At 48.3% G+C, this 27106-nt stretch overlaps 1 protein-coding gene across 5 annotated transcripts in view; it reads right to left on the reverse strand.

The window, feature by feature from the left end:
- The window catches only part of HNF1B (HNF1 homeobox B), a 61594-nt gene that overhangs the window by 8343 nt on the left and 26145 nt on the right, over positions 1 to 27106 (reverse strand). For 2 of the 5 annotated variants that reach the window (XM_061390321.1, XM_061390324.1), the window contains exons 5-8: positions 15493 to 15653; positions 9612 to 9744; positions 4937 to 5131; positions 1563 to 1681 (exon numbers count right to left, since the gene is read on the reverse strand). In XM_061390321.1, coding sequence (XP_061246305.1) covers positions 1563 to 1681; positions 4937 to 5131; positions 9612 to 9744; positions 15493 to 15653 — 608 coding nt within the window. Of the gene's footprint in view, positions 1 to 1562; positions 1682 to 4936; positions 5132 to 9611; positions 9748 to 15492; positions 15654 to 27106 lie in introns of those variants that run through there. The other 3 variants (XM_061390322.1, XM_061390320.1, XM_061390325.1) reach the window with 2 other exon arrangements.

The raw sequence follows: 27106 nt of genomic DNA on the forward strand, positions 1-27106 counted from the left end.
AGCATCAAAGTCAACTTGGGAAAGACAGGAATCATTAATCACAGCCCCGTTCAGGGCTGCCCAAGCGGCAGATGGATTGATAAACCTTTCAAAGGGGAAGGTATTCCCAAGCAGGGCTGCTGCGCCTGGCTGCCCCCCTGATTGAGATTGGTGAGCACAGATAAATGTTTTCCCTGCTCACTACAAAGAGTGGGAAATCGCACGGGAGTCGAAGGGCAGGGCAACGGGGACTGTCCTTTCATCTTCCAATGGGTGAGAGAAGGATAGCAAAGTGGGTCCCACACACCTCTCCCTCCCTACCCCACCTCATTCCACAGCCCGAAGGACCAGGTCATGTATGTTTCAGAGCCCAAGATGTGCCAGGCACTTAATCTACATGGCATAATCAAATCCACCCAAAAAGTAGATGCCACGACTTGTTTTAGAGATGAGGAAGGTGAAGGCTCAGGGAGGTCAAGGTCACCGAGCAAGTGGCAAAGCCAGGAACTGAATCCACCTGTTTCATGATACTGCAGGACCAGGAGGAGATGGGGGCAAAGGAAGAACAGAGAAGGCTGAGCCCATGAAATAACTTCCTCAGGAGCACATGGCATTGGATGAAGTGTGATTTGATGGGGGGAAAAAAAAAGATCATCCACAGGACCAAACGCTGCCGAGAGCCTCTGACATGAAGTTCAAGGTTGTCACCTACTTATCTAACAATCAATAAAGGCCAAACAGTTCCCACACTGCACAGACCCCAGCTACTAAAAGGTCCTATTGTGTTACACTGGAATTGTGACCTGCGTTCAGACGTCTTGTCCTGTTTCCTAACTCTCAGTGTCTTGTTCGAGTCCAGCTGCCCAAGCTGTAGCCTCACCATGGGTCGTCTTTACCCTCATCCTCTCTATGTATGTGGAGGTGGGAGTTAGTCATCAACTGAAATGGTGACTAAGCCTCTGGATTCCCCACTTTCAATGCACCAGGAAGCTGATTCTGAGCTTCTCTATAAAACACCAAGTGAATACAGGCCCCTGGTAAGGCCAGGCTGTCTACTGGGGAGTCCCCGTGGGTTGGCAGAATTGGGTCATTTTCTGGAGCTTACAGCATTGGGGGTTCAGGATGAGTTCTGAACTGGGTGAATCAGCCTTGGGACCTCTGACTCACTGTTCGTTTTCTCTATTTGTTAACTGATGGGAAATCCTCAGGGATCCCTCTTGCAAAGCGTGAGACTCCAGAGGGTCTGACTTTCTGAGCCCTCCTTGGGCATACCCTGTCCGTGGATCATGACCAACCCACTGGGGATACTCAACCCCAGTGCCCGCAGGCTCTGTATAATCCAGTCTCCAGCAGCTGAGCACACTTCACCACTCTAGTGCTCTTCTTAGGGATGCTAGGGGAGCAATAAGCCCCTTCAGCCTGTGGCCCATCTTCTTTGCCTTGTGACCTCAGGGATTCTTTTAGAAAGTACCCAGGGAGCCTCAGAAGGACCACACTGAGGCCGAGTGCATACTTGTCACGCTCTCTGCACATCAGCAGTCACAGTCATCCCTCCCCTCCCCCTACCTTCTTGCCAGCATTACCTGTTTACTGGAAGACATGTTGGTGAGCGTACTGATGCTGCTGGTATCTGTGACCACCATCGCAGATGGAAACCGGGAGGTGTGGGAATACTGGGGAGGTTCCTGCTTGTGTGTGTACACTGCAGAGACAGAGTGAAGACAAGGTCAAGGTGCAGATCCCGCAAGAATGTAAGCACAGCTACAGACCACCCCTCATCCCACACCACTGTTCCTTTTTCCCCAGGCAGATAAAAGGGGGTGGGGGTGGGTGGTAGTTATGTTTGGGCAAGGCAGTGTGATGTGATCAAAAAGAATGGCTATGTGTTTAAATCCTGGCTCCTTAATCAACGCAGTTAGCCTCAGTTTCCTCCTCTGTAAAATGGGAATGATATCTGTTGTAGGATTAAAACAGACTGTGTTTAAAGCAGTTTACCAAATAGATAAATAGGTTTCCACAGTGCCTGGTGGATAGAGGTGGCTGGCACTTCTGTGGCGGGAGCACTTTCTTTCCCTGACTTCCAAAGTATTAGATGCCTGGATATCAGCAAGTGATCCTGGGACTTCCCTGGTAGTCCAGTGGCTAAGACTCCATGCTCCCAATGCAGGGGGCCGGGGTTAGATCCCTGGTCAGGGAACTAGGTCCCACATGCTGCAACTAAGATTGGCACAGCTAAGTAAATAAAGAAATATTCAAAGACAAACAAACAAACATCCCAAACACAACTGATCCTGGGGTATATGTGGTGCATCTGAGAATTTAAGTCCAAAAAAGTTCATAGTAGCTGGCAAAATGAAGGAGCTGGCCTGTTTGCTTAGTTTTTCTGTAGTGACTCAAGTCCTAGGTCTCATGCTAGCAATTGTAGATTGATTAATAATTGTTAAATAGACATGGGTGTCCTTACTTGTATAATTTTGGGCTGTCCCAGTTTGCACTAAAATGCCTTATGACATCACACAAATGAAGTATGATGGACAAACATGTTAGTCGCTCAGTCGTGTCTGACTCTTTACGACCCTACAGACTGTAGCCCTCCAGGCTCCTCTGTCCATTGGATTCTCCGTACTGGGGTGGGTTGTCATTCCCTTCTCCAGGGGATCTTCCTGACCCAGGGACTGAACACACATCTCCTACATTGCAGGCAGATTCTTTACCGTCTGAGCCACCAGGGAAGCTCCCTGAGCCTAGATTTCAATAAAAGCTCCAGAAGCATGTGGTTTTCGCTTTTTGTTTTTCCAGTATGTGTCCACCAAGTCTGGAAACTTTGACTCATGCCAGTTCATCCATAAGATTCATGTAAATTCCAGGTCACATGACCAACCCAGAAAGCATGTGGATGTTTGGCCTTGAGGGAGGGACCAGCTTGTTCTACCAAGGAGTCCTCCAGTAGGGAATGGGGGTAAAGGTCACAGCCTGCTGTCTCAGCCTGTCCTTCCCTTGGTGGGAGGCTGGTTATTTCCTGTTCTGGGGCCCCATGAGCTCTCTCTTCAGAGCCAGCCAGGGCAGCGGGGCCTCGGCAGTGCACAGGTCGCTGGTGACCCCTCTCTGTCCCACCCAAGCCTCGCCACTGAGGAATCCTGCCCAGGTGAGGCGGGGGAGCACTGTCAGGGCCGGGGAGAAAGGACAGTGTGATACACGTGGTTCCAGGCTCTGCTGCAGGCTGTAGCAGATTTTTTAAAAGCCACGAAAATGTGATTGGAATGTGAGATGGTACGCAGGAACCAGCTCTGCAGGCCTGGGGCGGGATGGAGCCCCGAGCGTAGAAGGAGGCTGAACTTAGCCATTGCCCCTCAGACTCGCATCCAGAAGAGCAACTGAAATCCTGTTTCCCAGCCCTGCCTCCTCCTATTAGACACCCTTAATAAATAATTATTTGCATTTTTATAACTCTTTTTAAATATTTATTTTTCAAATTTTTTGGCCAAGTAGCATGTGGTATCTTAGTTCCCCAACCAGGGGTCAAACCCACACCCCTTGCACTGGAAGCATGAAGTCTTAACCACTGGACCACCAGGGAAGTCCGCATTTTAATAACTCTTAATGCTTACCAAACACAGTTCATACCTACTTTTGTTTCACTTTCATAGTGACTCCACATGCACACTATTTCCATTTTAAGATGAAAAAACTGAAGTTGAGAGTAGCTGAGGAAATTACCACCGGCTACATAGCTGCTAAGGCTCAGAGCCAGGATTAAATCTAGGTCTGTCTGATGCAAGACTATTGCTCCATTCCAGAGGCAGCCCAGGTGTGTGCATGGGGTTGTGCTGGAAGATAGAAAACCATCCTTCCCATTTTTTCTCCCCAGACTCGGAGGCAAGGGCCGCCTGACCTAGCCAGAGGGCTGGGGCTCTGGGGCTCAGGAGGGGGAGAAATGGGGGCTAGGGGTGGGTGGGAAGTAAATGGTTGAAAGGGGGACTTCCCGGGGGGTCCAGTGGTTAAGATCCTATGTTTCCAAGGTAGGGGGCACAGGTTCAATCCCTGGTTGGGGAACTAAGATCTCACAGGCTGCTCAGCATGGCAAAAAAACCCAAAAAACACCCCCAAAGCTAAATGGTTGAAAGGTAGTCCTAGGGTAGGTGAGAACATCGGAGGTGGGAAGCAGCCTCTGCATGGGGCAGAAACTAACGTTCTGTGTGCAGGTGGCTTTTTCCACCCATGTTGATGGTTCTTGATTAGAGATGTTTGGGGGGTGGAAATCAGAGAGTGTGGGGACTCCGGAAGATTTTTCAAATTCAGAGAAGACACTTAGGAGGCAAGTTATATGCCAAGTCTGATCATCTGATAACAGCTGCCTGGAATTTTGGGCTGAAAAGGCTAAGTTGAGGCTCATCGGGAAAAGGGGTGTGCCTGCCTGAGGATCTCTTCCATGGGAACTAGGGCGGGAAAGGGGGCATGGGTTCGTCCCACATTTATATTACCTCCCCAGATCTCTATCTCTAGCTTCTCTCCCCGTATCGGCCTTCACTGGCCTCTGCAAAATCTCCCCTGGGAATTCCAGGGGTAGAGAAGAGGACTGGAAAAGGCACAGAATCGCATAAGAGTTGTGCTTAAGAAATTGTCTTGGGACTTCCCAGGTGACCCAGTGGCTAAGACTCCGTGCTCCCAATGCAGGGGTCCCAGGTTCAATCCCTGGGCCGGGAACTAGATCCCATACGCTGTAACTAAGGATCCCACATACTGTAACGAAGATTGAAGGGCCTATGTGCCTCAACGAAGACTCAGTGCAGCCAAACACATTTTTTAAAAAATGAAAGAAAGAAATTGTCTTGGTTGATCACAGGTAGGGAAAAGTGACCAAACCAGGAAGCTTCCAAGAAACTTCAGACCCAGAGAGTGAAGACACTGGCCATTGAGGCCCCTTGGGGCTCCCTCCCCGACATGCCCGGGTCCTTACTGTGTGAGTTCTGTAGCTGCGTCACTGCAGCCATGAAGGGCTGCTGGGCCATGTGGCTGCCTGGGCTCTGCTGCATGAGGGGCTGCTGGTGAGGGCTGTGCAGCTGCTGGGAGAACTGGACGGGCTGCAGGGCTGCCAGGCTGCCAGCCACGCTGTTGATGACGGGGACGCTCTGAGCTTGGGAGGAGTTGAGGCCTGTGGGAATGAGAGGAAGGATCAGAGACAGCTTCAGGGGTGAGCAAAGGCGAACAGACTTTAACGGTCATCAACAGAGCCCCTGCTGTTTGCCAGCACTGGGTTGAGGCTGTTACGTAAGAGGTTGCCCAGGAAGCAATTTTATAGACCCATTTTATAGACTGAAAAATCGAGGCTTAGAGAGATAAGGTGACTCGCCCACATTCCATAGACAGCTGTAGATGGAAACGGGGTTTCAACAGGTCTGACTGAGGTCTGAGGGTTTCTCAAAATTGTCCTGTTTCCCAAAGCCCCCTTGGGGTTGCAGTGCTCTATGTCTGCCCACTCATTGGAAAAGATCTTCATGATGCGAAAGATTGAAAGTAGGAGAAGAGGATGACAGAAGATGAGATGGTTGGATGGCATCACTGACTCAATGGACATGAACTCGGGCAAACTCTGGGAGACGGTGAAGGACAGGTAAGCCTGGCGTGCTGTAGTCCATGGGGTTGCAAAGAGTCAGACACGACTGAGCGATTGAACAACAACAATATATCTGCCCACTCCACCCATGCCTGGCTCTGAGGGAGGCTTGCTCAGTAAGGTACAGATTACTGCCCAGATATGTCTGTCCAGCAGGGGGCAGGAGTGTGCAGGGGCCCACATTTTGATAAAAAAACAAAACCTCCTCCACAGTCCTAGAGGTGTGCAGCTTGAAGACCCTCCTTGGCCCGCTGTGCAATGATCTGAGAGAGGTCAGATGCTCATTCTCTTAACTAGAGCAGACAGGCAATAAAATACTGCGACTCAGCCAGTCTGTGAAGTGAGTGTGTCTTATCTGGCAGCACAGGGCTGGTGGCAATGGAAGGACCATGGACTGGAAGGAGGAAGTAATGAGTTGAAGGCTGGTGGTTAGAGTAGGTGCTGCCATCTTTCTGTTCTGGAGGACGGGGCCTCCGTGGTTCTGTACTGTGTCTATAACCTGAGGTCTCTTTAGAACTGGGGCCAGTGCTGCCAAGATCAGGTCCCTGGTACCCACCCTCCGTTGGCTCCCTGGGCGGGATTCTGGGGCAGGTAGCTGAAGCAGGGTAGGGCTGGGGATGGGAGTATGAGGGGAAAGATACTCCCAACTTCTTTCTTGGAGTTGCCAAGGTTCCTTTGATTTGACCTCATTTTTGGGGGGGCTTCCCTGGTGGTTCCGGTGGTAAAGCGCCTGTCTGCAATGTGGGAGACCTGGGTTTGATCCCTGGGTTGGGAAGATCCTCTGGAGAAGGAAATGGCAGCCCACTCCAGTAGTCTTGCCTGGAGAATCTTGCCTGGTAGGCTACAGTCCCTGGGGTCACAAAGAGTCGGACACGACTGAGTGACTCCACTTTCTTTCACTTTTTTCTGGGAAATGGTGGGGGGAGGGCTAGAACAAGCTGAAGACGGAAGCCCAGAAAAAAGATCTCTTTTTTAGGCAGATGCGGGAAAAGACACCTGGAGAGCCTTTCCTGAGATGGAGAGGGTTCCATAAGCAGGTTCACGGGAGGGGGAAGTGCTCCATGGAGATAGCGCAGAGGCCTCAACAATTGCCTGCTCAGAGCTTTAGCTGATACCGTTATCAGAAACCTAAAAGGTGAGCAGAGAAGGGAAGGGGAATAAGCCCCCTCCTGGCTCACCTGGGTGGGGCTGGGAAGGAGGGGTCCTCTGATCACTCAGAACAGCACTATCTCTAACTCCCCAGGGGCTCGGCTTCTCCTCCAGGCTCTGTCTCGCTTGACACCCTGATCTGTTTCCTAACTTTCCCATAAGGTCTCAGACTCCAAGGGAGCCCCATGGATTTGCTGTCTTCTCCCCAAGCCCATCGCCACTGCTCTTTTCAGGAAGTCTCTGCCTAGAAAAGCAAATGATGCCATCTGGAGTGGATGACATTGGAGGACCTGGTTCTGCAACCAGCCTATTGTTTTCGAGTCGTCCTGAGGAGCCCTTTAAGAAATACGCATTCCTCGGCCCCACCCAAGACATAATGAGTCAGACCCTTTGGAGGTGAGGCCCAGGAATTTTATTTTCAACACAGGATGTGCCCCTAATGTGCCTCAGTTCCAGGATGGAAAGCCAGTGATGTCATCCGAGCTCCCACGGAGTGTGACTCTTGGCTTTCCCATCTGTTTTCTGGGCACTGGTTTCTGCTTAAGAAGCATGTTATCCAGTCCAATAGGTGAGTAGGGAATGATGAATTGGCACTGCTGGGGGGTCTGTTATCACGTTCTCCTTGGGCCTCTGCAGTCACCAAGCAGGGCCCACATACTCAATAGGATGTGCGTGCTAAGTCGCTTCAGTTGTGTCTGATTCTTTGCAACCCTATGGACTGCAGCCCATCACCAGGCTCCTCTGTCCAAGGGATTCTCCAGGCAAGAATACTGGAGTGTGTTGCCATGCCCTCCTCCAGGGGATCTTCCCAACCCAGGGATCGAACCCTTGTCTCATGTCTCTTGCATTGGCAGGCAGGCTCTTTACCACTAGCGCCACCTGGGAAGCCCTATTCAACAGGACAGGAGTTGGCTATTTATTGCCCAACAACTTGTCTCTTGATTTACTGGCCTGTGGTGTAGAGAACAGAACAAGCTTGGACTCCATAACCGATTCTTCATTCTGACACTCCCTGGGGTAGGACTGCTGTGTCTCAACCATGTTTGCTGGTGACCCTCACCATACTTCATGCTTTCCCCACCGCAAGTACACACATACACACACACGCACACACCCATCTAAGGTCAGTGCACTCTGATATTGGCTGTCTGCAATTGGAGAATAAGATTATTATAAGAAGATAGAGAATTATAGGTGAGAAAAATTAGGAGCAAAATGAAAAAAACTGTGTAACAGCTCCAGGGAAAATTTTAATTCAGATAGTGCCTAAGAAAATATAGAACTGTGTGTGTCAGCCAAAGCTGGAGCGAAGAAAGAAGGTAAATGGGACAGTTTGGTATAGTTTTGGTTGTAGGAATAGAGATGAGGTATCTTATCCATGGGCCTTTTAATCAAATCTCCTAGACGTCAAGCAAGCTGGTTTCAGCCATAATGGCCCCATGAAAAGGCAGCAAATTTAAAATACCTTTTTTAATTTTGTGAGTCCTCTAAAGGTTCCTTTTATAAAACTAAGTGGGGAAGGTGTCAGTTTCCCAGCAGCTGAGGACAGAGAGGGGGCCAAATGTACTCATTCAATAAACTCAGGTGACTCCTATGGGCTTGGCTCTGTTTTGCCCTCAAGGAGCACAAAAGTCCATCCCTTCAGAAGTGATCTGAGGCTAGATAAGGTTTAGGAAGAATGGACAGAGGAGCGAAAAAGGCAGGAACAAATAAAAAAGTGGTTCATGTGGGCACTGGACACAGGGAGGCCACAAAGACAGCGGGTGATCCTGAGGGTAGAAGAAAGACGGGAAATGTACCTCCCATAGCTATCCCCAAGACCTCTCATGGGTGCTCCCTGGATCACAGGGAAGACTTGGCCTGAGCTGTCAACACAAGGCTGAAAATACACTGAATACGCATCAATGTCATTACTCTGAGAGCAGCATCCACAGGCACACCCATGGCAGCCTTCTTGCACTGAAATGGCCCATCTGTGATGGATGGGGACAGACTGGCTGTGGAAGGTGAGCCCCCAGGGCTAGAAGGACCTGACGCCTCGCTCCATCTTCAGGCCTGGGCATAAACAATCTATTTCTCTTTAAACCTGCCAAGGCTCAGAGATGCTATGACAGTTTCACACAGAGTTCCTTCTCAGTATGTTTCACCACCTGCCAAAGAGGTCTCATTTGACCATACAGAATTCCCCATTAAGAAGGAAGCCCATGGACTTCCCAGGTGGTCCACGAGTTAAGACTCTGCACTTCCACTGCAGGGGGTACAGGCTCAATCCCTAGTTGGGGAACTAAGATCCCACATGCCATGCCATGGGGGCATGTCCAAAATAAGATCAATCAATTAATAAATCTTATATTTTTTTAAAAAAGAAGGGAACCCCTCATGTCTTACTCCACCTCAAACAACACAAAGGAACATCAACACAACACAACCTCCTGGAAAACCCACCACACACTCAGGGATAGGAATGAACACTGGACAAAAATAGAAGCTACAATATTATACATATTCATACTTTATCAATGTACAAGCATGTCTAAATGTACCCAGTCATTGGATTGCCCCCAACAACCCATTTTACAGATGCGAAGACTGACCCTCATAAAGATGCAATAATTTGACCCAAGATGCACAGCTGGTGAGCTATGATCCAGATTCAACTCCATTCCCTAATTTCTTCTAAGTTTAGGCTGAACAATCCAAATCATGAGGAGAGAGATAAGGAACAAAATGAGTTGAATCAAATCTACAAGGGGTGGATGAGTTGGAAGAATATCTTCTTTACTGTTGTTTTTTTTTTTAAATCAGGTTGACTCATTTCCCAAAGCACTCCTCCCTGCCCCCACGTTTTCTGACCGAGGACAGAGCTTACTTTGTGCAATGGCCATGACTCCAGAGAGGGGGGTCATGATGAGGTTTTGAGATTGCTGGGGATTGTGGTGGGACAGGCTGTGGATATTCGTCAGGGTGCTGACAGGGGGCAAACCTCCTCCCGAGACTGAGATCTGCTGGAGAGAAAAAACAGGAGCGGCATGAGTGGAACCCAGGAAAGAGCAGTGTCCAAAATGACACCGCTTAGCAATTCCTCGGCACAGCTAAATCACTGGTACATTCATGCATTCATTCAGTAACAAGTATTAAGCACCAACTGAGGGACAGGCACTGTTCTAGATACAGAGGAGAAAAAGGTAAATAATATTGACCATAATCCCTTCCCTCATGTGCATTTTTGTTGACTTCCTTTGAATCACTAGCCTGTCTTAGAGATTCTTCAGCCCACGTGTATGATATGATTGTCCCTGGTTCATGCTGGAAATGGTTCTAGAAACAGACTCACAGATTTAGAGAATGAGCTTATGGTTGTCAGGAGGGGAGGAGGCTGGGAAGGGACAGTTACGGAGTTGGGGGTGGACATGTACACACTGCTATATTTAAAATGGATAACCAACAAAGTCCTACTGTATAGCACAGGGATCTCTGCTCAATGTTATAGGTCAATCTGGGTGGGGGCGGAGTTTGGGGGAGAATGGATACATGGATATGTATGGCTGAGCCCCTTTGCTGTCCCCCTGAAACTGTTACAACATTGTTAACTGGCTGTACTCCAGTGTAAAAGAAAAAAGTTTAAAAAATAAAATTAAAAAAGGAAACAAAGTATCCTCTGTTCTGCTCCATGCTATCTGTATTATTGGTGCTAAAAATATGTGATTGCTACAAATAATAACTGGAGAAATGCCCTGGGATTCCCTAGTGTAGCAGATTAGGGCCCAGGTCTAGAGCCCAGAGTACAAGGAAGCTTTCACTGAGTACAGGATCTGGGAAACACTACTCATGGATTAACTCACAAACCTCACTATACCCATGAGGCACATACCTCTGCCATTCCCATTTCACAAACTAAAAAACAGGCTCAGAGTAGACATGCATATTACCTGAGAACCAACAACCAACAACCGAATAAATGATACCTCTGGTATTCCAACCTAGGTCTGTTTGACTCTAAAATTCAAGTTCTTACTTTTTATAGAGGGCTCTTCCCCTGCAATTATTACTAAGGTCTGTCTGGGGGAGATTAGTCATTATCCATTATTGGGCTTCTCTGCTTTTCCCAAATCTCTACTATACATTAAAAACAAACACCCCTCCCCCCCCTCTTTTTTTTTCTTTCAAGGAGCTACTATCATAATGACAAAGCTACTAAATAAGGCTTGGTCCCAGGTACCCCCACTCTGTTTCATCATTATATTTTAATGACAGATTAGTAAGAGAAAGCTACTGAGTTCTGTGTATTTTATCCAAGGCCACTCTGATTCCTTTTATTAAGGATTGAATCCTTTCATTTATTCCTAATAGTGTCCTTTCCTTAATGATTGTCATTTTCCCAAGTGTATATATAATGGCACTACAAGCATATAATGCTAAAAAGGTCTCTCCTCCTTGCTAGTGTCATATTGCATGGGTTAGAACTTTCTGAATAGTATTAACCAGTCACAGATATAATACCAGTAACAATGTAATAGACATGCTTAATTTGATTCTATGTTATCAGAAACACTTCCACTATTTCCCCATGAATTATAAGCTTTCAGTTTTACACACACATACACACAACACACACACACACACACAACATACTTTTATTCATGATTAAGTACCTTACTTTTTTGTGGTTTTAAAATAATTTTAAAAATTATTACTAAGAAAGGACTGTTCCCCTCTCACTCTGAACTAACCCAGACATTCTTCATGGCACCAGGAATGCTCACAGGTGGCTTAGGGTTGGGATACATACATCAGATGTTTGAGTTGCCTTTTCCTTGTGACCCAGAGCTCCTCAGATTAGAGCTCTCAGACCAGTACCCCTGGAAGACACTATCTTCTGCTTGCCCTTCTGATCAATCCCATAGCTTCCAAAGTGAAGTTGAAAAAGAAAGAAAGAAAAAAAACCCCAAACAGGTTTGTTTGTGTTTTAAAAATGAGCATCACGTTGTGAGTTAGGGGTCACATGACCAAGAAGGAATTCTGACCACATCAAACAAGAGAGAACCAGCTTGTTTGCCAGACTTGTTTTTCAAAATGTCAGAGTCATTAAAAAAAGAAAAAAATCAGTGACCTGCCTTCAGACTCGCTCGAGTAATGCAGTCCTTTGCAGAAAGTCAATGGAGTGACAGTAATCTCTACCATTTCAATGTTTGATTTCAATGGTGAAAGAGAAAAGTGGGTGCCGATAATAAAAACAAAACGTGTATGGCTTTAGTGTTGCTTTTCTTTAAATCATTCATGTAAAGCAGAATTTTCTTTTCAATTGGAGGATACTTGCTTTGCTATGTCATGTTGCTTTCTGAACAACAGTGTGATTTCAACAGTGTGATTCAGCTGTAAGTGCTCATATAGCCCCTCCTCCTTGAGCCTCTCTGCCCCGCCCCCCGCTTTAACGTTTCTAAAGTGCTTTCACGTATTGTCCTCAATAGATAAGGACACATGTAGGAAGGCATTATGATGATTGCCCTGTTTTATAGATTAAGAAGGGCTTCCCGTGTGGCTCAGTCTGTAAAGAATCTGCCTGCAATGCAGGAGACCAGGGTTCAGTCTCTGGGTTGGGAAGATCCCCTGAGAAGGGAATAGCAACCCACTCCAGTATTTTTGCCTGGAGAATCCCATGGACAGAGGTGCCTGGCAGGCTACGGTCCATGGTGTGGCAAGAGTTGGACACAACTGAGTAACTAAACCACTGCCACAGAATAAGTAAACTGAGCCTCAGAAGAGTCGAGAGAGTAGCTCTGTGTCACCTGACTAGTAAGCAAGGAAGCCAGAATTCAAACCCAGTTTTGCTGCACCCCAAATTCTATCTCCTTCCTATTTGGGGGGTCACCTTGGTCAAGTTCCTTCCTACTCTAAAATGCAACCATTGGGACTTCCTTGATGGTCCAGTGGTTAAAACTTCACCTTCCAATGCAGGGGTTGCAGGTTCCATCCCTGGTCAGGGGACTAAGATCCCAGATGCCTCGATGCCAAAAAAAAAAAGATAAGGTAACAAATTCAATAAAGACTTTAAAAATGATCCACATCAAAAAAAAAAGAGAGAAAAAAGGAATGTCATTTAAAAAATGACATAAAAAAATGAATAAAACGCAACCATCACCTTTGCCTCCAGGACTGATGGAAGACAGGGAGCTGCCAAGAGTATCAGTCTCCATCCTCACAGGGTAATCTGGAGAGTTTGGATGGTATCAGCGTTGCCTTCTGCAGGCCTTTGCTATGCACTTCACATGCCTACTGCCTATGAGGGTGATGCTGTTACTCCTCCTTTGCAGACAAGGGAATGGAAGTTTGAAGAAATTAAGAAATGTGCGCAAGTGGTATAGTGGCTATGAAGGGCGGGCCATCTGCCTCTAGGGCTGAGCTTTTCACCATGGGGGTCTGTTGCTTTGATGCCGTGAGAGTATCCGGCGTGTGCTTTTCTAAAACACAAGGTTCAACACTCACAGACGGCAACCTGAAAGCTGGCCAGCTCTTTGTGGACGTGTGCCACTCGGGAATGGGATGGGGTCCCTGGAGTACAAAAAGAAAGCTCAGATGCGTTACCCTCGTTTCCAAAACCGATCCCTGGGGGATGATTTCAAATGCACATTCTACTTGAAGTCAGCACACAGAGACTGTCATTCCCTGGCTGGGGCTCACCCCCAAAACAGCAGAATTACAGGCAATCCTCGCCCCACCCCGGTGACGCAGGCATTGTTATCCCCCATTTTCCAGATGAGGAAACTGAAATTAGGCAATGTCCATCCTTCCACTGATAAACAACAACAGCCCAAGACGTGGGCACACTGGTTCCCTCGCCAGCGTTATTTTTAACCATCCTCTCCACTTCTGTCTTTGGTGGATCAAGATCTGCGATGGGCTCGTTACCTATTAACCGAAAACAGAATTTGGGCACCCAGTGATAGTGACATAACATACGAGCCAGGGTGTTGGAAACTAGTGAAAAGCTGGTCGCTGCAAACAAGCTTCCAGGTGTTTGCTAACATTGAGGTGTGCTGTCCTGGTCAATCATCAATCCAATAACAGACTGCCCATTAGGGCGCTGTCGAGCAGAAGAGGAAGAAAAGAGCGTGCCCTGAGGCTGCCTGTGGAGCGCCCCAGCCTGGGCGAGGCCGTTTGCTTCTCAGGAGGAAGGAAAGAAGGGCTCACAGGGAAACACCAAGGACCTTCAAGCAACAGGAGAGGTCTCCCTCCATATGTCCTCCACGGGGGAGCCATGATCTCTTCCTCAAGGCTCCCCTCCTCCTCCGGGGAAGTCTGGGCAATCCTTGGGTCTCACGAGGCAGCCAAAGAAGAAGCTTAAGGGATGAGGGATGGGCAAGGGGGCTGCAAAATGCCTCCCACGGGAGCATCTTTTGTCTCCTGTTGCAGAGCCCATGACCAGGAAGCCATCGGCTCAGGTCCCCAGACTAGAGTTGGCATCCACCTCGGAAACTACACTTTGTTTTTCCTCCAGGGAGCTGGGGACTCAATCACCTGTGACTCACCATTCCTGTGTTGCCTACACAGCGCACACGTCAAGGTCTAAAATGGCCTCAGCTCCCTGCCCTGCCCCCCCACCTGCCTCTGGGTCAGACGCCTTGAGGGTGCAGGGCTCCACCTGGCTCGGAAGCCAGGAATCCGCAGCTCCTCCCTCCCCTGAAACACAGAGCATGACCCGAAGAATCAAGTTTTCCACGTCCTACCCTTCCCAGTGTCGCCACGCTCGTGTTGTCTCGGAAGCCACCCTCCCAAGGGTGCGCTGGTGTTGCTTGCAGCTTAGAACCTTGAAAATTCAGCATCAACTACTCTATTCCTCACCGGGGTGCTCAGCTGACATCTGAGAGGGTAGGCTGTGGTTACTGGTAGAGAAAACGTCATTGAGGGGGAAACAATACTGATATTCACCTAAGAACCACCATGCTGTCATTCACTGAATATTTACCGTCCCAAACACAGTGCTGAGTACCTCTCGTGTTATCATATTTGTTCCGCCAACAACCCTAGTGTTATTACCCACGTTTTATAGACGAGAAAGAAAGAGCTTAGAACCTGGCCAAGGCTACACGGCAATTAAGTGCCAGAGCTGGGATTGGAACCCGGTCATTGCAAACTTCAAAGTCGGTGTTCCCCACTTCCCCCCCAGACTCCACCCCCCGCAATAAGCCCCACCCCACACACCGTTCTGTGCTATGATCCTCACGGGTGCCCAGTGGCCTTCAAAACCCCAGGGCCGGAAGCTTCACCACCTCCTGCCACCCACTCAATCCTGACTTCCCTCACCCTACTAGGCAGCATCAGGGGAGTGCTGAAGAGAAAGGGGAGGGGAGTTTCAAAGTGAGGTGCTCCCTGGGTTAAAAAATCTGGCTTTGGAGGCCCTGGGTTGGTTGAGGGGGGGTGGGGATGAATGAACATTTTTATCAACTTAAATGTCACTGGCAGCCCCAAAACAAACAGGGTCCCACCCGGCTTGCTCCTTTATGAGGCATTCAATCAATAAAATGAGAGCAGGGCTCTGTCAGATTTATTGGCTGGGTTCAAACCGAACACCTCTTCCACCCGCCGGAGGCTGGGTCACCGGCTCTACCTTTCCGTTCCAACTCTGGACGGCCCCCGTTTTCCCCGGTGGGGCTACAATGGTTCATTGTTTCAGGCAGGCCTTGTGAGAAGTTGTGTTTGTTTTGCCTCTTATCTTATCAGCTCCAGAGCTACAATGGCCCAGGTGTACTCACCATTTTACCATCAGGTGAGAGGAGATTGTGGCCTGGGTCCAGGCTGGCTGGAGAGACTTGCTGTAAAACCGACTGGCTAGTCACCATGGCGCTGTTGCCATGGTGACTGATTGTTGAGGAGGAAGTGACCTCATTGCTTGCCTGCTGGCTGTAGCGCACTCCTGCAAAACAAGGCAGACCCAACAGTGGAATATTAGTGCCACCTGAGCCCCCGGGATCACTTGTTTTCTAGGGGAGCCGACAAGCGGGGAAAACACTGCCCTCTTTCCCCTGTCTTTCTGTGAGACATATCAGCTGTCTTTCTCTAGGGCAGAGGTTGCTCGGCCTCTGCTTGAAGTCTGGAATGGAAGCTCCATGAGGGCAGAGTGTTTTTATTTCTGTGTTGTTTTGCTCCTTGCTGTATTCTCTTGATTGGTGTTGTTTAATTGCTAGGTCATGTTTGATTCTTTTTCGACTTCACGGACTATAGCCTGCCGGGCTCCTCTCTCTGTGGAATTTTCCAAGCAAGTATACTGGAGTAGGTGGCCCTTTTCTTCTCCAGGGGACCTTCCCAATCCAAGGATTGAACCTGTGTCTCCTGCATTGGCAGACAGATTCCTTACCACTGAGCCACCTGGGAAGCCCCTTCCCTTGGTAGCCACATGATAAATATGTCAAATGAATGAACAAACAGATGGATGGATTCTACTTCTTGTTGCTTCTACATAGTGCTTTTAGGTTTTAGGGGCTTTCCCATCCCAGCTGGAGTATTTCTTTTGCTCTTCAAAATACCTTTTAGAAATGTTTCCCTGGCATTGCTTGGCTAGGTAGGGCTGCAGAGTATGAACTGACAGGTTTTACAGAGAGGCACTGGCCCAGTGACCCTTGAAAGTGAAAGTGGCTCCGTCGTGTCCAACTCTTTGTGACTCCATGGACTGTAGTCCATGGTATTCTCCAGGCCAGAATACTTGAGTGGGTAGCCTTTTCCCTTCTCCAGGGTATCTTCCCAACCTAGGGATCGAACCCAGGTCTCCTGCATTGCGGCGGATTCCTTACCAGCTGAGCTACAAGGGAAGCCCAAGAATACTGGAATGGGTAGCCTATCCCTTCTCCAGTGGTTCTTCCCGACCCAGGAATAGACCTGGGGTCTCCTGCATTGCAGGTGGATTCTTTACCAACTGAGCTATCAGGGAAGCCATGACCCTTGTAAGGGCCACAACAAAATGCATCGTTCTGTGTACCACCATTCTGGCCAAGGCCCAGTGACCGATGGGACAACAGCAGAGCACGATGGGGCCAGGGCTGTAGCTAGGACGCTTTGGTCCTGGAACTCACATTCCTTCAGTGGGGTCCCCTTTGGCTGACTTCCAGGGCCCAGGGGAAGGTGTGTCTGCCCGGAGGTGGGGCAGGCAGCACCCATAGGCAGGAAGTGAATGCCTAGCAGACCACTGCTGTTTGGTCTGCCAGGGAGGGGAGAAGCAAGCATGTGTACAGCCTCGCGGCTCTGACTCTCCCTCTCCTCAGGAAAGGGACAGTGCTGGGCGACTGGAGGAAGCTGAAGGCAGAAGAGAACCTGGAGCCAGTGTACAGAGTTCAAGTCCTGTTTGATGTGCCCATGAAACAGCCAGAGAGAAAGCTGAGGGGGTAGCCAGGCCGTCCTGCCCTAAGCTCAAAGCTGAGAAAGACCACGTTCTTATTTTCTGCCTTGGATTTGACAGGTTTAGGGGACCCTGTTCCTACCTGCAAGAGACAGAGAACAAATGCCTAAGGAATCCTTTGGCACGGAGGGCCAAATTCTCCTTCATTTCTCCTTCCGCCCAGTTCCCCAGGATGAAACATCACTGCATCAAGCGTCCAAGTTCTGTTGGTCTGCTCACCCCCTGCCCTGCCTCCAGCCCCCAGGGGAGCACCCCCACCCCCACCTGCTCGAGGAGGCTACAAAAGCTCCCCTGGGAGCCAGGCAGGGCTGCCATAACCAGTAGCCCGTAATTAACCAAGACAGAGCTTGCCAAGAGGAGACCCAAGCCAGTTTTCCTTGGATTGTTCGAAGGACGTTCCCCAGGGCTGAAATGACCTAGAGCTTAAGAAGGGTGGGGAGAAAACAAACACACGCTGGAGCAGGAGTCTAACCTTCAAGAGCAGCTTGTCAGACTACAAAGTGGTCTGATGCGTGTTCTGTGTGTGCGCTTCTGTTGGTTGTTTCCTTTGATGCAAGGGGCTGCTGATGGGGGTGGTGTCGGAGGCAGGACAACACTGGAATTCAGTCGTTACAGGGCTGGGGCACTATATTTTAGGGGGAACAGGGGCCACAATGTTCAAAGGAATAAAGGAAGACTTCCACGTCTCCAAACCAACATCGCCTGCCCAGTCCTGTCTGTCTTCCTCTGTACCTATCTGCAGTTCCTAGGTCTCATTGCCACTACCCTCTACTCCATCCCACTGGGTTTAAATTAGGTCCTTTTGCTCTGCTCATATTTGCCCCTGGGTTCCCAGGAGGATGCTTACCTAGGAGAAGAGAGATCTGAAACTTTGTGAGCTCAGTAGGCAGCTGGGTCCACCGGAAAAGGGGAGAGGCAGAAAGAAGGGTTTTCTAACGAGGAGAGCTAATGGGAAGATTGTGTGCTCTGGAGCGGGACAAACTTGGATTTCAATCCTAACTTTGCTCTTAACGAAGAGCAAAGATGTGTGATCTTGGGGAAATCACTTCTCTCTCTGTGGTTCAGTTTCCTCTTGTAAAATGAAGAGATCGCTTCCTTAATATGGCTAGTCTGGATCAGAAATAACATCTAGGAAACTCCTCGTAGAAAGTCAAATAAATCGCACCCACGGCTTGGGATCCTACAGGAAGGGAGCTGGTGTAGGGATGGACTCAAAGATATTTGTCCTATGACTCCAGAATTCTGGACAATGGAGGGTAGATTCTAAGTCCTGAATGGAATTACTTCCCACGGAGAATCATTCCCAAAGAATCTGGCTCTGCTGCAACCACTGATGCTTCATCCTGGAAGCAACTTGGGAGGGAGACCTGGCCCCTGCCCTCTTGTTCTTTCCTTTCAGAGAAAATGGACTTCACCCTGCTTTTCTGCCATTTCCTCTGACTCCCTGACCAGCTATTTACCTCCCCAAGATGCTCTGCTCCTGAGAGTGTAGTGATAACGCTGGGAGTCAGGTGAGTTTTCACCTCCCAGCTTGTCCCCATCATCGATTTGGTCTCAAGTCAAACAGACGCTAGCTTTCCCCTATTTAATTTGGCTGAAGGAAGAGGGCCAGTCCTCAGACGATCAAATATGGGTCACTGGGAGACTTCTCCCCTACCCCCAGGCTACATAATTATTTATTTAAAAATAATTAACCAAAGGTATCCACAGGAAACAAAAGCCTGCTTTACATGGGAGCCTGGCAGGAGGGAGGCGAGAGCCATTTGTTAGTATAGCCAAGGCTGCAGCGCCTTGCAGTCCTTGTTTTCTCCCCTAGCAGAACCTCATTATGGGAGAAATGTAACAGGGAGATGCTCTCGAAAGGCAAATGGTCCTAGACCTCCGCACCCTCCTTGAAGGACCTCTGGTTAAGAGACAGTGTCTGGCTGGGGACTAGGGGATCTCTGTTTTGAGCTCAGCTCTGCCATCAGTGTATTGGGTGAGCTCCAGCCCCCCTTCAGCTCTCAGTCAGAGGACTGCCTGCTTTGGTCGGGGGTGGGGGGGCGGGGAGGAGGAGCTTTTACCACTGCAAAGTGGGGTGGGAAGCAAGTGATTTTTTTTTCAAGTATCACAATGTTTATTGATGGATACAAGTATATAAAATCAGAGCATGAACATGACCTGATAAATTAAGCAGACTTAATACCACTTGCTGCTACTGCTGCTGCTAAGTCACTTCAGTCGTGTCCGACTCTGTGCGACCCCATAGACGGCAGCCCACCAGGCTCCCCGTCCCTGGGATTCTCCAGGCAAGAACACTGGAGTGGGTTGCCATTTCCTTCTCTAATGCATGAAAGTGAAAAGTGAAAGTGAAGTCGCTCAGTCGTGTCCGACTCTTTGCAACCCCATGGTCTGCAGCCTACAGGCTCCTCTGTCCATGGGATTTTCCAGGCAAGAGTACTGGAGTGGGGTGCCATTGCCTTCTCCATAATACCACTTACTAAGAGTGAAAGTGTTAGTTGCTCAGTTGTGTCAGACTCTCTGCAACCCCACAGACTGTAGCCTACCAGGCTCTTCTGTCCATGGGACTCTCCAGACAAGAGTATTGGAGTGGGTTGCCATTTCCTTCTCCAGGGGATCTTGCCGGCCTAAGGATTGAACCTGGGTCTTCTGCATTGAAGGCAGATTCTTTACCGTTTAAGCCACCGGAAACCCACAGCTAAGAGGGACCAGTTCAAAGTCTCACCGTTTCTTTCACACCTACAAAGACCACTTTAAGGGCATTTATTATGATCTCTCAAAACTGATCAGTTCTGTGCAAGGAAACCATGTTTCTTTTAAAAAGACCTGCGCACTTGCCCAGGCCCAAGGATATTAAAATGTCGCACATAAAGCCCATTACTAGAGGTAGAAATACCGCTACCAATACTGGTGCTGGTGGTGGACCCCAGAGGAGGGCATGGCACCCCACCCCAGTGTTCTTGCCTGGAGAACCCCATGGACAGAGGAGCCTGGCAGGCTGCTGTCTATGGGGTCGCAGAGTCAGACATGACTGACTAAGCACAGCACAGTGGTAAAGAACCCACCTGCCAACCCAGGAAACATAAGAGACCGGGGTTCGATACCTGAGTTGGCAAGATCCCCTGGAGGAGGGCATGGCAACCCACCAGTATTCTTGCCTGGAGAACCCCATGGACAGGGAAGTCTGGTGGGCTACAGTCCCTAGGGTTGCAAAGAATCAGACGTGACTAAAGCACCTTAGCACACGTGTGCACTTGCCCAGGCTCATGGATATTAAAATCGAGCACATAAAGCCCATTACTAGATGTAGAAATACAGGCAATATACTATTAAGCAACAAACATCAATTACAGTTAAGAATTTTTCTGTAACAGCCAAATGGATAATTAAATATTGCAACAACCTGCTCCAGGCGCACCTGTAACCTTTCCTGCTGATGCTTCTCTCACCAAGAATTTGGCAATCACTCAGGCTCCTGAGAGGGAGGCCGTAATGGGCCAGCCGCCTTAAAAGGGGATGCCGAGGTGAAGGGTAATATCACAAGGTCTCTGCCCCCGGCAAGACCAGCCATGTGTTCTTCTTAGAGGATGGAGAGGCCAGGTCCTTGTGTATTTCACAAACTCAGAAGAGGGCTCGAAAGGAGAACCGAAGCAGAATAGGCTCTGGTGCCAGGTGACCCGGGTTCAGATCCTGATTCTACCACATAAGAGCTGTGTGACCTTGGGGGAATTACTTAACCTCTCTGATCTTTGGTTTCTTTATTGTTAACGGTTTCCATCTCTTCAGTCACTGGGGAAAAGACTGGATGTGTTAACAGGTGTGAAATTACCCAGATCATGTTTGGCATATAACAGTTACTTGAGACACATCTGTTTCTCCTGAGGGGGGATGGTCTTTGTCTAAAAGGCATTTTTAGGAAGATTGAATTTACAGAACTCAGAATCCTGTACCAGGCACCATGGCAGGAAGCCTGGAAGAAGTGGAATGGCATCTTCCCTTCTCTGAAAATGAACATATGACACTCTGGTTTAACAGTGGCTGGCTAAAGGTGCCAGGCAGATAGCCACAGAGCTCCCACAGGAGCAATGAGAAGGCCAGAGAGTGGCCACGTATTTCCCACTCAATTCCTGGTTTCAATTCAGTTAATTGTCCACATCCCTATCACTGGCCCTAAGAACCACAGCAAGTGTGTCCAGCAGCAAAAAGCTGGTATCTAGAGACATCCCTGAGGCCTTGGTGAGGAGGTGTCAACTCTCGCCTGTTTCCAGTCCTCAGCATCATGGGAGATGATGCTGTTTCTGAATTGCCAACAGCATGTGGGACAGAGACAAATCACTTGGTTTCTATCCAGTATGGCTGCAAGCTTGTGGTTTCAGAAGCCAGCCTCTCTCCATGCCCTGCATTCCTGCACCCACACCCATCTCCAGGGCACTCTTCACATTGCTGCACGTCGGGATTTCTTTCTAGAACAAAACTGCACCATCGCACTGCCCTGTTTGGACACTTAACACGGCTCTTCACTCCCTCCTGGAAAAGCCCCTACGCCTGAGACTGGCAGAATTGGGCCATTACGACTCCGTTCTGCCTTATTTGTGTCGTCTGTCACCACATCCCAGACAGTCATGTCAGAACCCTGCCATCTGCTGCCTCTGTGCCTTTGCTTATGCTGTTCCCTGTGTCTGGAATGCTCTTCCCTTCTTCTCCATGTCCCATCCTTTAAGCAGGCTAAATGTCACCTCTTCTGTGAAGCTCTTCTAGATTCATCCAGTAGTTATCTGTTCTATCCTTTGTATTCTACATGCAGTAGTGACTGACAGCAGAGGCTGGTCACCTGCACAGAAATGCTTGGATGATATGTCTCCTTCTCTGTCTCTCTTAAAGGAAGAGATGACTTTTTACTCATTCGTGCATCCTCAGAACCTAGCAGAGCAGCTGATGTGTGAATATTTACTGAATGAGAGAATAAGCCCTTAGGTGCTTTGAGCATCCCAGCCCCAGAACATGGGAGCATCCCTTCCGGCAGAAGGACAAAATACAGTCAGTGCTGTGCTAATATTGATACTAAAAGTGTGAATTGGGGGAATTCCCTGGCAGTCCAGTGGTTAGGATGCTGTGATTTCACTATCCAGGGCGTGGGTTCAGTCCTTGATTGGGGAACTAAGATCTCGCAAGCTTTGTGGCAAGGCCAAATTAAACAAAAGTGTGGATTGACTCTGGGCTTCCCTGGTGGCTCAGATGGTAAAGAATCTGCCTGCAATGCAGGAGACCCAGGTTCAATCCCTGGGTTGGGAAGATTCCCTGGAGAAGGAAATGGCAACCCACTCCAGTGTTCTTGCCTGGAGAATCCCATGGACAGAGGAGCCTGGTGGCAGACTACAGTCCATGGGGTCGCTAAGGGTTGGACACGACTGAGCAACTAACACACACACAAGGATGGGCTTCAATTCGATTGATATATTAGGGAATAACTTGAGTGTAACATCCATTTCAGAAATCTGCATCCAGCTGAATGGAGCCACAATAGAAAAACACTACAGTTTTTTTAAAAGCTTTTTTTTTTTTTTTTTAAATTAAAGTATCATTGATTTACAGTGTTCTGTTAATTTCTGCTGTACAGCAAAGTGACTTAATTATATACATATATATATATTCTTTTCTATATTATTTTCCATTCTGGGTTATCCCAGGATATTGAATAGAGTTCCCTGTGTTAAACAGTAGGGCCTGGTTTATCCATTCACATAGGAATACACTAAATGCACGCGTGCACACACACACACACACACTCTCACACCCTTCAAACATGTCAATTCACTGCATGTGCCATAGCCACATCCGTCCACATCATTTGAAGTTACAACTTTCCTTCCGATTTCAGATAAGTCTCTGCCCACCACCTCAATAATTCACCGGCTTCGCCGCTTCCGACACCCACTTCAATAGGCAAACTTCAGAACTTTCTCAAGGTAAAGTGCCATATTTATTGTTGCACAGTGTTTATGTATTTCCTAAGCATTTAACAGGTGTAAAACTGCTAATGTTTTTTTATTAGACTCTTATCTTTTTTAAAAGGTGTCACTGACGAAGTTTTTGAGTGTTGTGCCCTTAACCCCATTTTTTTTCCCATAAGCACTGCAAATTTTATTGTGTGACCTTGCAAAGCACGGTGGTTTTTACGATGGCTATGTCGGGTTCTAGAAAACTGAATGCGGCCCTATCTTCAAAGATGGATGCAACCGCCTGTCAGGAGGACCCTGGGGAGGAGCTGCCTAGGGTGTAATTAACCACAGGAACTTTCCATACCAGTGCTTCAGGAGCTCAGAACTACCCCCCGCAGAGCTCTCGACAAGTTTCAAAAAACAGTTTAGGAGTTTGGGATCAACATATACACACTACTAAATACAAACGAGATAAGCAACAAGGACCTACTGAATAGTGCAGGGAACTATACCCAATATTTTGTAATAAACTATAGGGGAGAAACCTGAAAAAGAATCTATGTATGTATTACTGAATCACTTTGCTGTACACCTGAAACTAATCAAAATTGTAAATTAACTATAATTTTTTTTTTTGTCTGTCCCATGTACCCTTTGTTTACAAAGTCCTTCCACAATTCATTTTTCATCCCATCAACTCTATGAGGAAGAAAGTAGACAGGACTTGTCTAGACTGGATACATAAAGCTGAGTCTTGTGGCTCCAGAGAGCCAGGGCACCACGCTCCTCGGGATGAGCTAGGGCAAAGTGCCGTCTTTCTCTACTCTTGACCCCCCATCTTCTGACTCATGTAGTCCACTCAACAGGAGGATCTAACCTGACCATCACCTCCCATTTGTCAAAACTTTGTTCTTTATACTTCAGTTTTTCTGTGTGTGTGCGTGCGTGTGTGTGCAGTCACTCAGTCTTGTTCAACTATTTGTGACCCCATGGACTGTAGCCCGCCAGGGTCCTCTGTCCATGGGACTTTCCAGGCAAGAATACTGGAATGGGTTGCCATTTCCTCCTCCAGGGGAATCTTCCTGACCCGGGGATCAAATTTGTGTATCCTGCAGCTTCTGCACTGGCATGTAGGTTTTTGTTTGTTTTTTTTTTTTTTACCACTGAGCCACTTGGGAATCTCACTTCAATTTTTTTAAATGGTGAAAAAAAGACCAGTTGAGACCCCAATTCCATAGTTCTAGAAATCAACTGGGCACCAGTGTCCAGCCACTTTAAACTCATACTCTGCCTCTCTGCTTTGACTTTCTGATGATTCCTGGCCCGTCAATTTCTGGGCCTCAACATTTTTGTCTATAACCTGGGCATGCAGATCTCCCTTCCTCAGAAGCCAGAATGATAAATGAATAAAACGAAGTTAGAAAAAAATATATAAAGTTAGGAAAGCTCTAGGTTTTCCTGGAAAAGAAAATGCTGGGCAAACAGAAGAGCAGTGTCAGTTTAGAAAGTATGACCAGAATTGCTCTTTTATAGAAAGAAGCAAAGAGGTGGGGTCTCCTGGGCAGTGAGAGAGGCTCAGCTTGACCCCATGTGGGGGTCCCTTTCACTGGGGTCTGTAAGCTGCACCCAGAATCCGGTGGGATGCCTTTCACCCTTGACATTTCCAAGCCAATCACCCATCCCTGATAATGCAGGAATGTTCCTCTGGCTGGTGGACCTCTGCCAGCTCAAGGGCTCGTCCCAGCCACCAACAGAGTAAACATTACTCAACCGACCAGGGCCCTGTCACACACATTCTTCCCCTGTGTTCCTAACCTCACGCAGAGCACAGCCCGGCCCTGTCGGGTCTGGAAATGGGAATCGAAAAATCAGGCAGGAGCGAGAGTGCAGAGGAGAAAGAGCTTCCAGAAAGGAAACAACCACGTCCATCAATTATAAGCAGACAGAGCTGTCTTCCCTGTGAAGTCAAAACACACTGGGCTGGCGGGGGTGGTGGCTGCGACAGAAAGGAATTAAGCCAGTCTTGATGGGTCCAGTACCGCATCCTTATAAGTCCTCTCCTCCTTTTCCTAAAGAGGAGCCACTTTTTAATTTTTAGTTGCCGCCTGTGGGATCTTGAGTTGAGGCACGTGAACTCAGTAGCGGCATGTGGGATCTGGTTCCCTGACCAGGGATCAAACCCTGGTCCCCTGCATTGGGACCTCAGTCGTAGCCACCGGACCACCAGGGAAGCCCCGAGGAGTTCCCTTTCTTGAGGAGAGAGGCAGAGACACAAATTATTCAGACTGGTGAACTTATAAGACACTCATTTGGGGATGAAAGAATGCGAACAATTCCCCCGGCTTGAAATTGAGAACTCAAAACTTGAAAACTTTCCAAGAGGCTGGCATTGCTGCCTCAGTTTCCTCGCTGGCCACACAGGACCATCGCCGGTTCTTATTAACATTTTCTTCTCTCCGAGGATACAGATGGATGTTTGCCAAAGATTAAAAATCTGAAAGCCTGGGAGTAAAAATCTGAGGCAAGATGAAAGCAATTTAAACACGGGGCTGGCTTCAATTCCAGATCTCTTTCTCCCCGAGGTGGCTTAGTTAGGAGTCCAATTCAAAAGAGGAGAAACACAGACAGGCCTGCGGGGACGGTAAACATTCTTGAACTCAAGGAGTAAAAGTTGAGTGATACTTCAGGGAAGCCCACAAACTGGTTTTCTTATAAAAATCAAAGCAAACGTAACCAAGGAAAGAAAAAGGCTTCTATCAAAAGCATCTTGGCTGAGAAAAGAAGCAAATGTGCATGCACCTGAGAAATGGCTCAGGTAGGGAGGTGGACAGGGTGCCAGCAACTCCGCCTGTCCTCCGCACAAAGCCCAGCTTGGCCACCACGCCTGCTCCTTAGCAGAGAGAGGGTTTCTGCTGGCAAACGCCAGAGGGTTTGCAGGGAGCACGCCAGCCTGGAGATGCAATTGCAGGTGGAAGCCACCTGGGTTAACCCTCGAGAAGCTGAGAGGTCTTCACACCTGTAAGTGTTTTACACAGTCTGCTTCTCAGTGGGTTCCAGATGCCCACTGGACAGAGTGGAAAGCCAAGGTTCAAAGAGGAAGAAGTCATTTTCACCACCTCTTACCTAGGGTCTCCCAGCAAAGAAGAGCTATTCTAAAGCTGACCTCTCTCCTTTCCTGAAAGCCCCACATTGACCCCAGATACACACTGACCCCAGAATGAACCTCGGGGCTTCCCAGGTGGCGCTAGCGGTAAAGAACCTGCCTGCTAATGCAGGAGACATAAGAGACACGGGTTCGAATCCTAGGTCAGGATGATCCCCTGGAGGAGGGCATGGCAACCCACTCCAGTATTCTTGCCTGGAGACTCCCATGGACAGAGAAGCCTAGCAGACTACAGTCCATGGGGTCGCAAAGAGTCAGACACAACTGAAGTGACTTGGCATACACACACATGCTGAGCCTCCCATGATAATGCACAGTTTGAAATGACTTTGTCTCTTTTCTTGTTTCTTGGCTGCATCTCTCACTGGAACATAAGCCCGATGAGGGCAGGACCTTGTCTGTCTTCTCCACAATCTCCTTCCTCAGAACCTTGCACAGACTATGCTCTGCCCTCGATAAGAGGACATGAGGAATGAATGCATGACCTGCCCTTCAACCTGACCAAGCAGTGGAGAAGTGACGACAGTATCACTGATCCTCTGAATCTCTTGAGTTTTCTGAGGTTGATGAGACACATGTATTTTTAAGGAGGAAGAAGGGGGACTGAGAGAGATGGAGAGAGAGAGATTAAAATACAATCAAAATGAAGAGAGAGCATTGATGCATTTCAGCAACTTCACGTTGGAAGGTGCGAAATGCGGGTGCCTAGGAGTAAGTATGACACAGCAGCTCTTTCTTTTCCCACCGGAGACCCCAGATAGTGCTTTATCTAGAGTGGAAAGAGCCAGTGGGATGCCTGTGGGGAGCCTACCCATTCCCCACTTCCTTTTTTTAAAAAAAGCTTTTTATTTTATATTGGAGTATGGCCAATTAAC

The sequence above is a fragment of the Bos javanicus genome, chromosome 19, assembly GCF_032452875.1.
Source record: "Bos javanicus breed banteng chromosome 19, ARS-OSU_banteng_1.0, whole genome shotgun sequence".
NCBI lineage: Eukaryota > Metazoa > Chordata > Mammalia > Artiodactyla > Bovidae > Bos > Bos javanicus.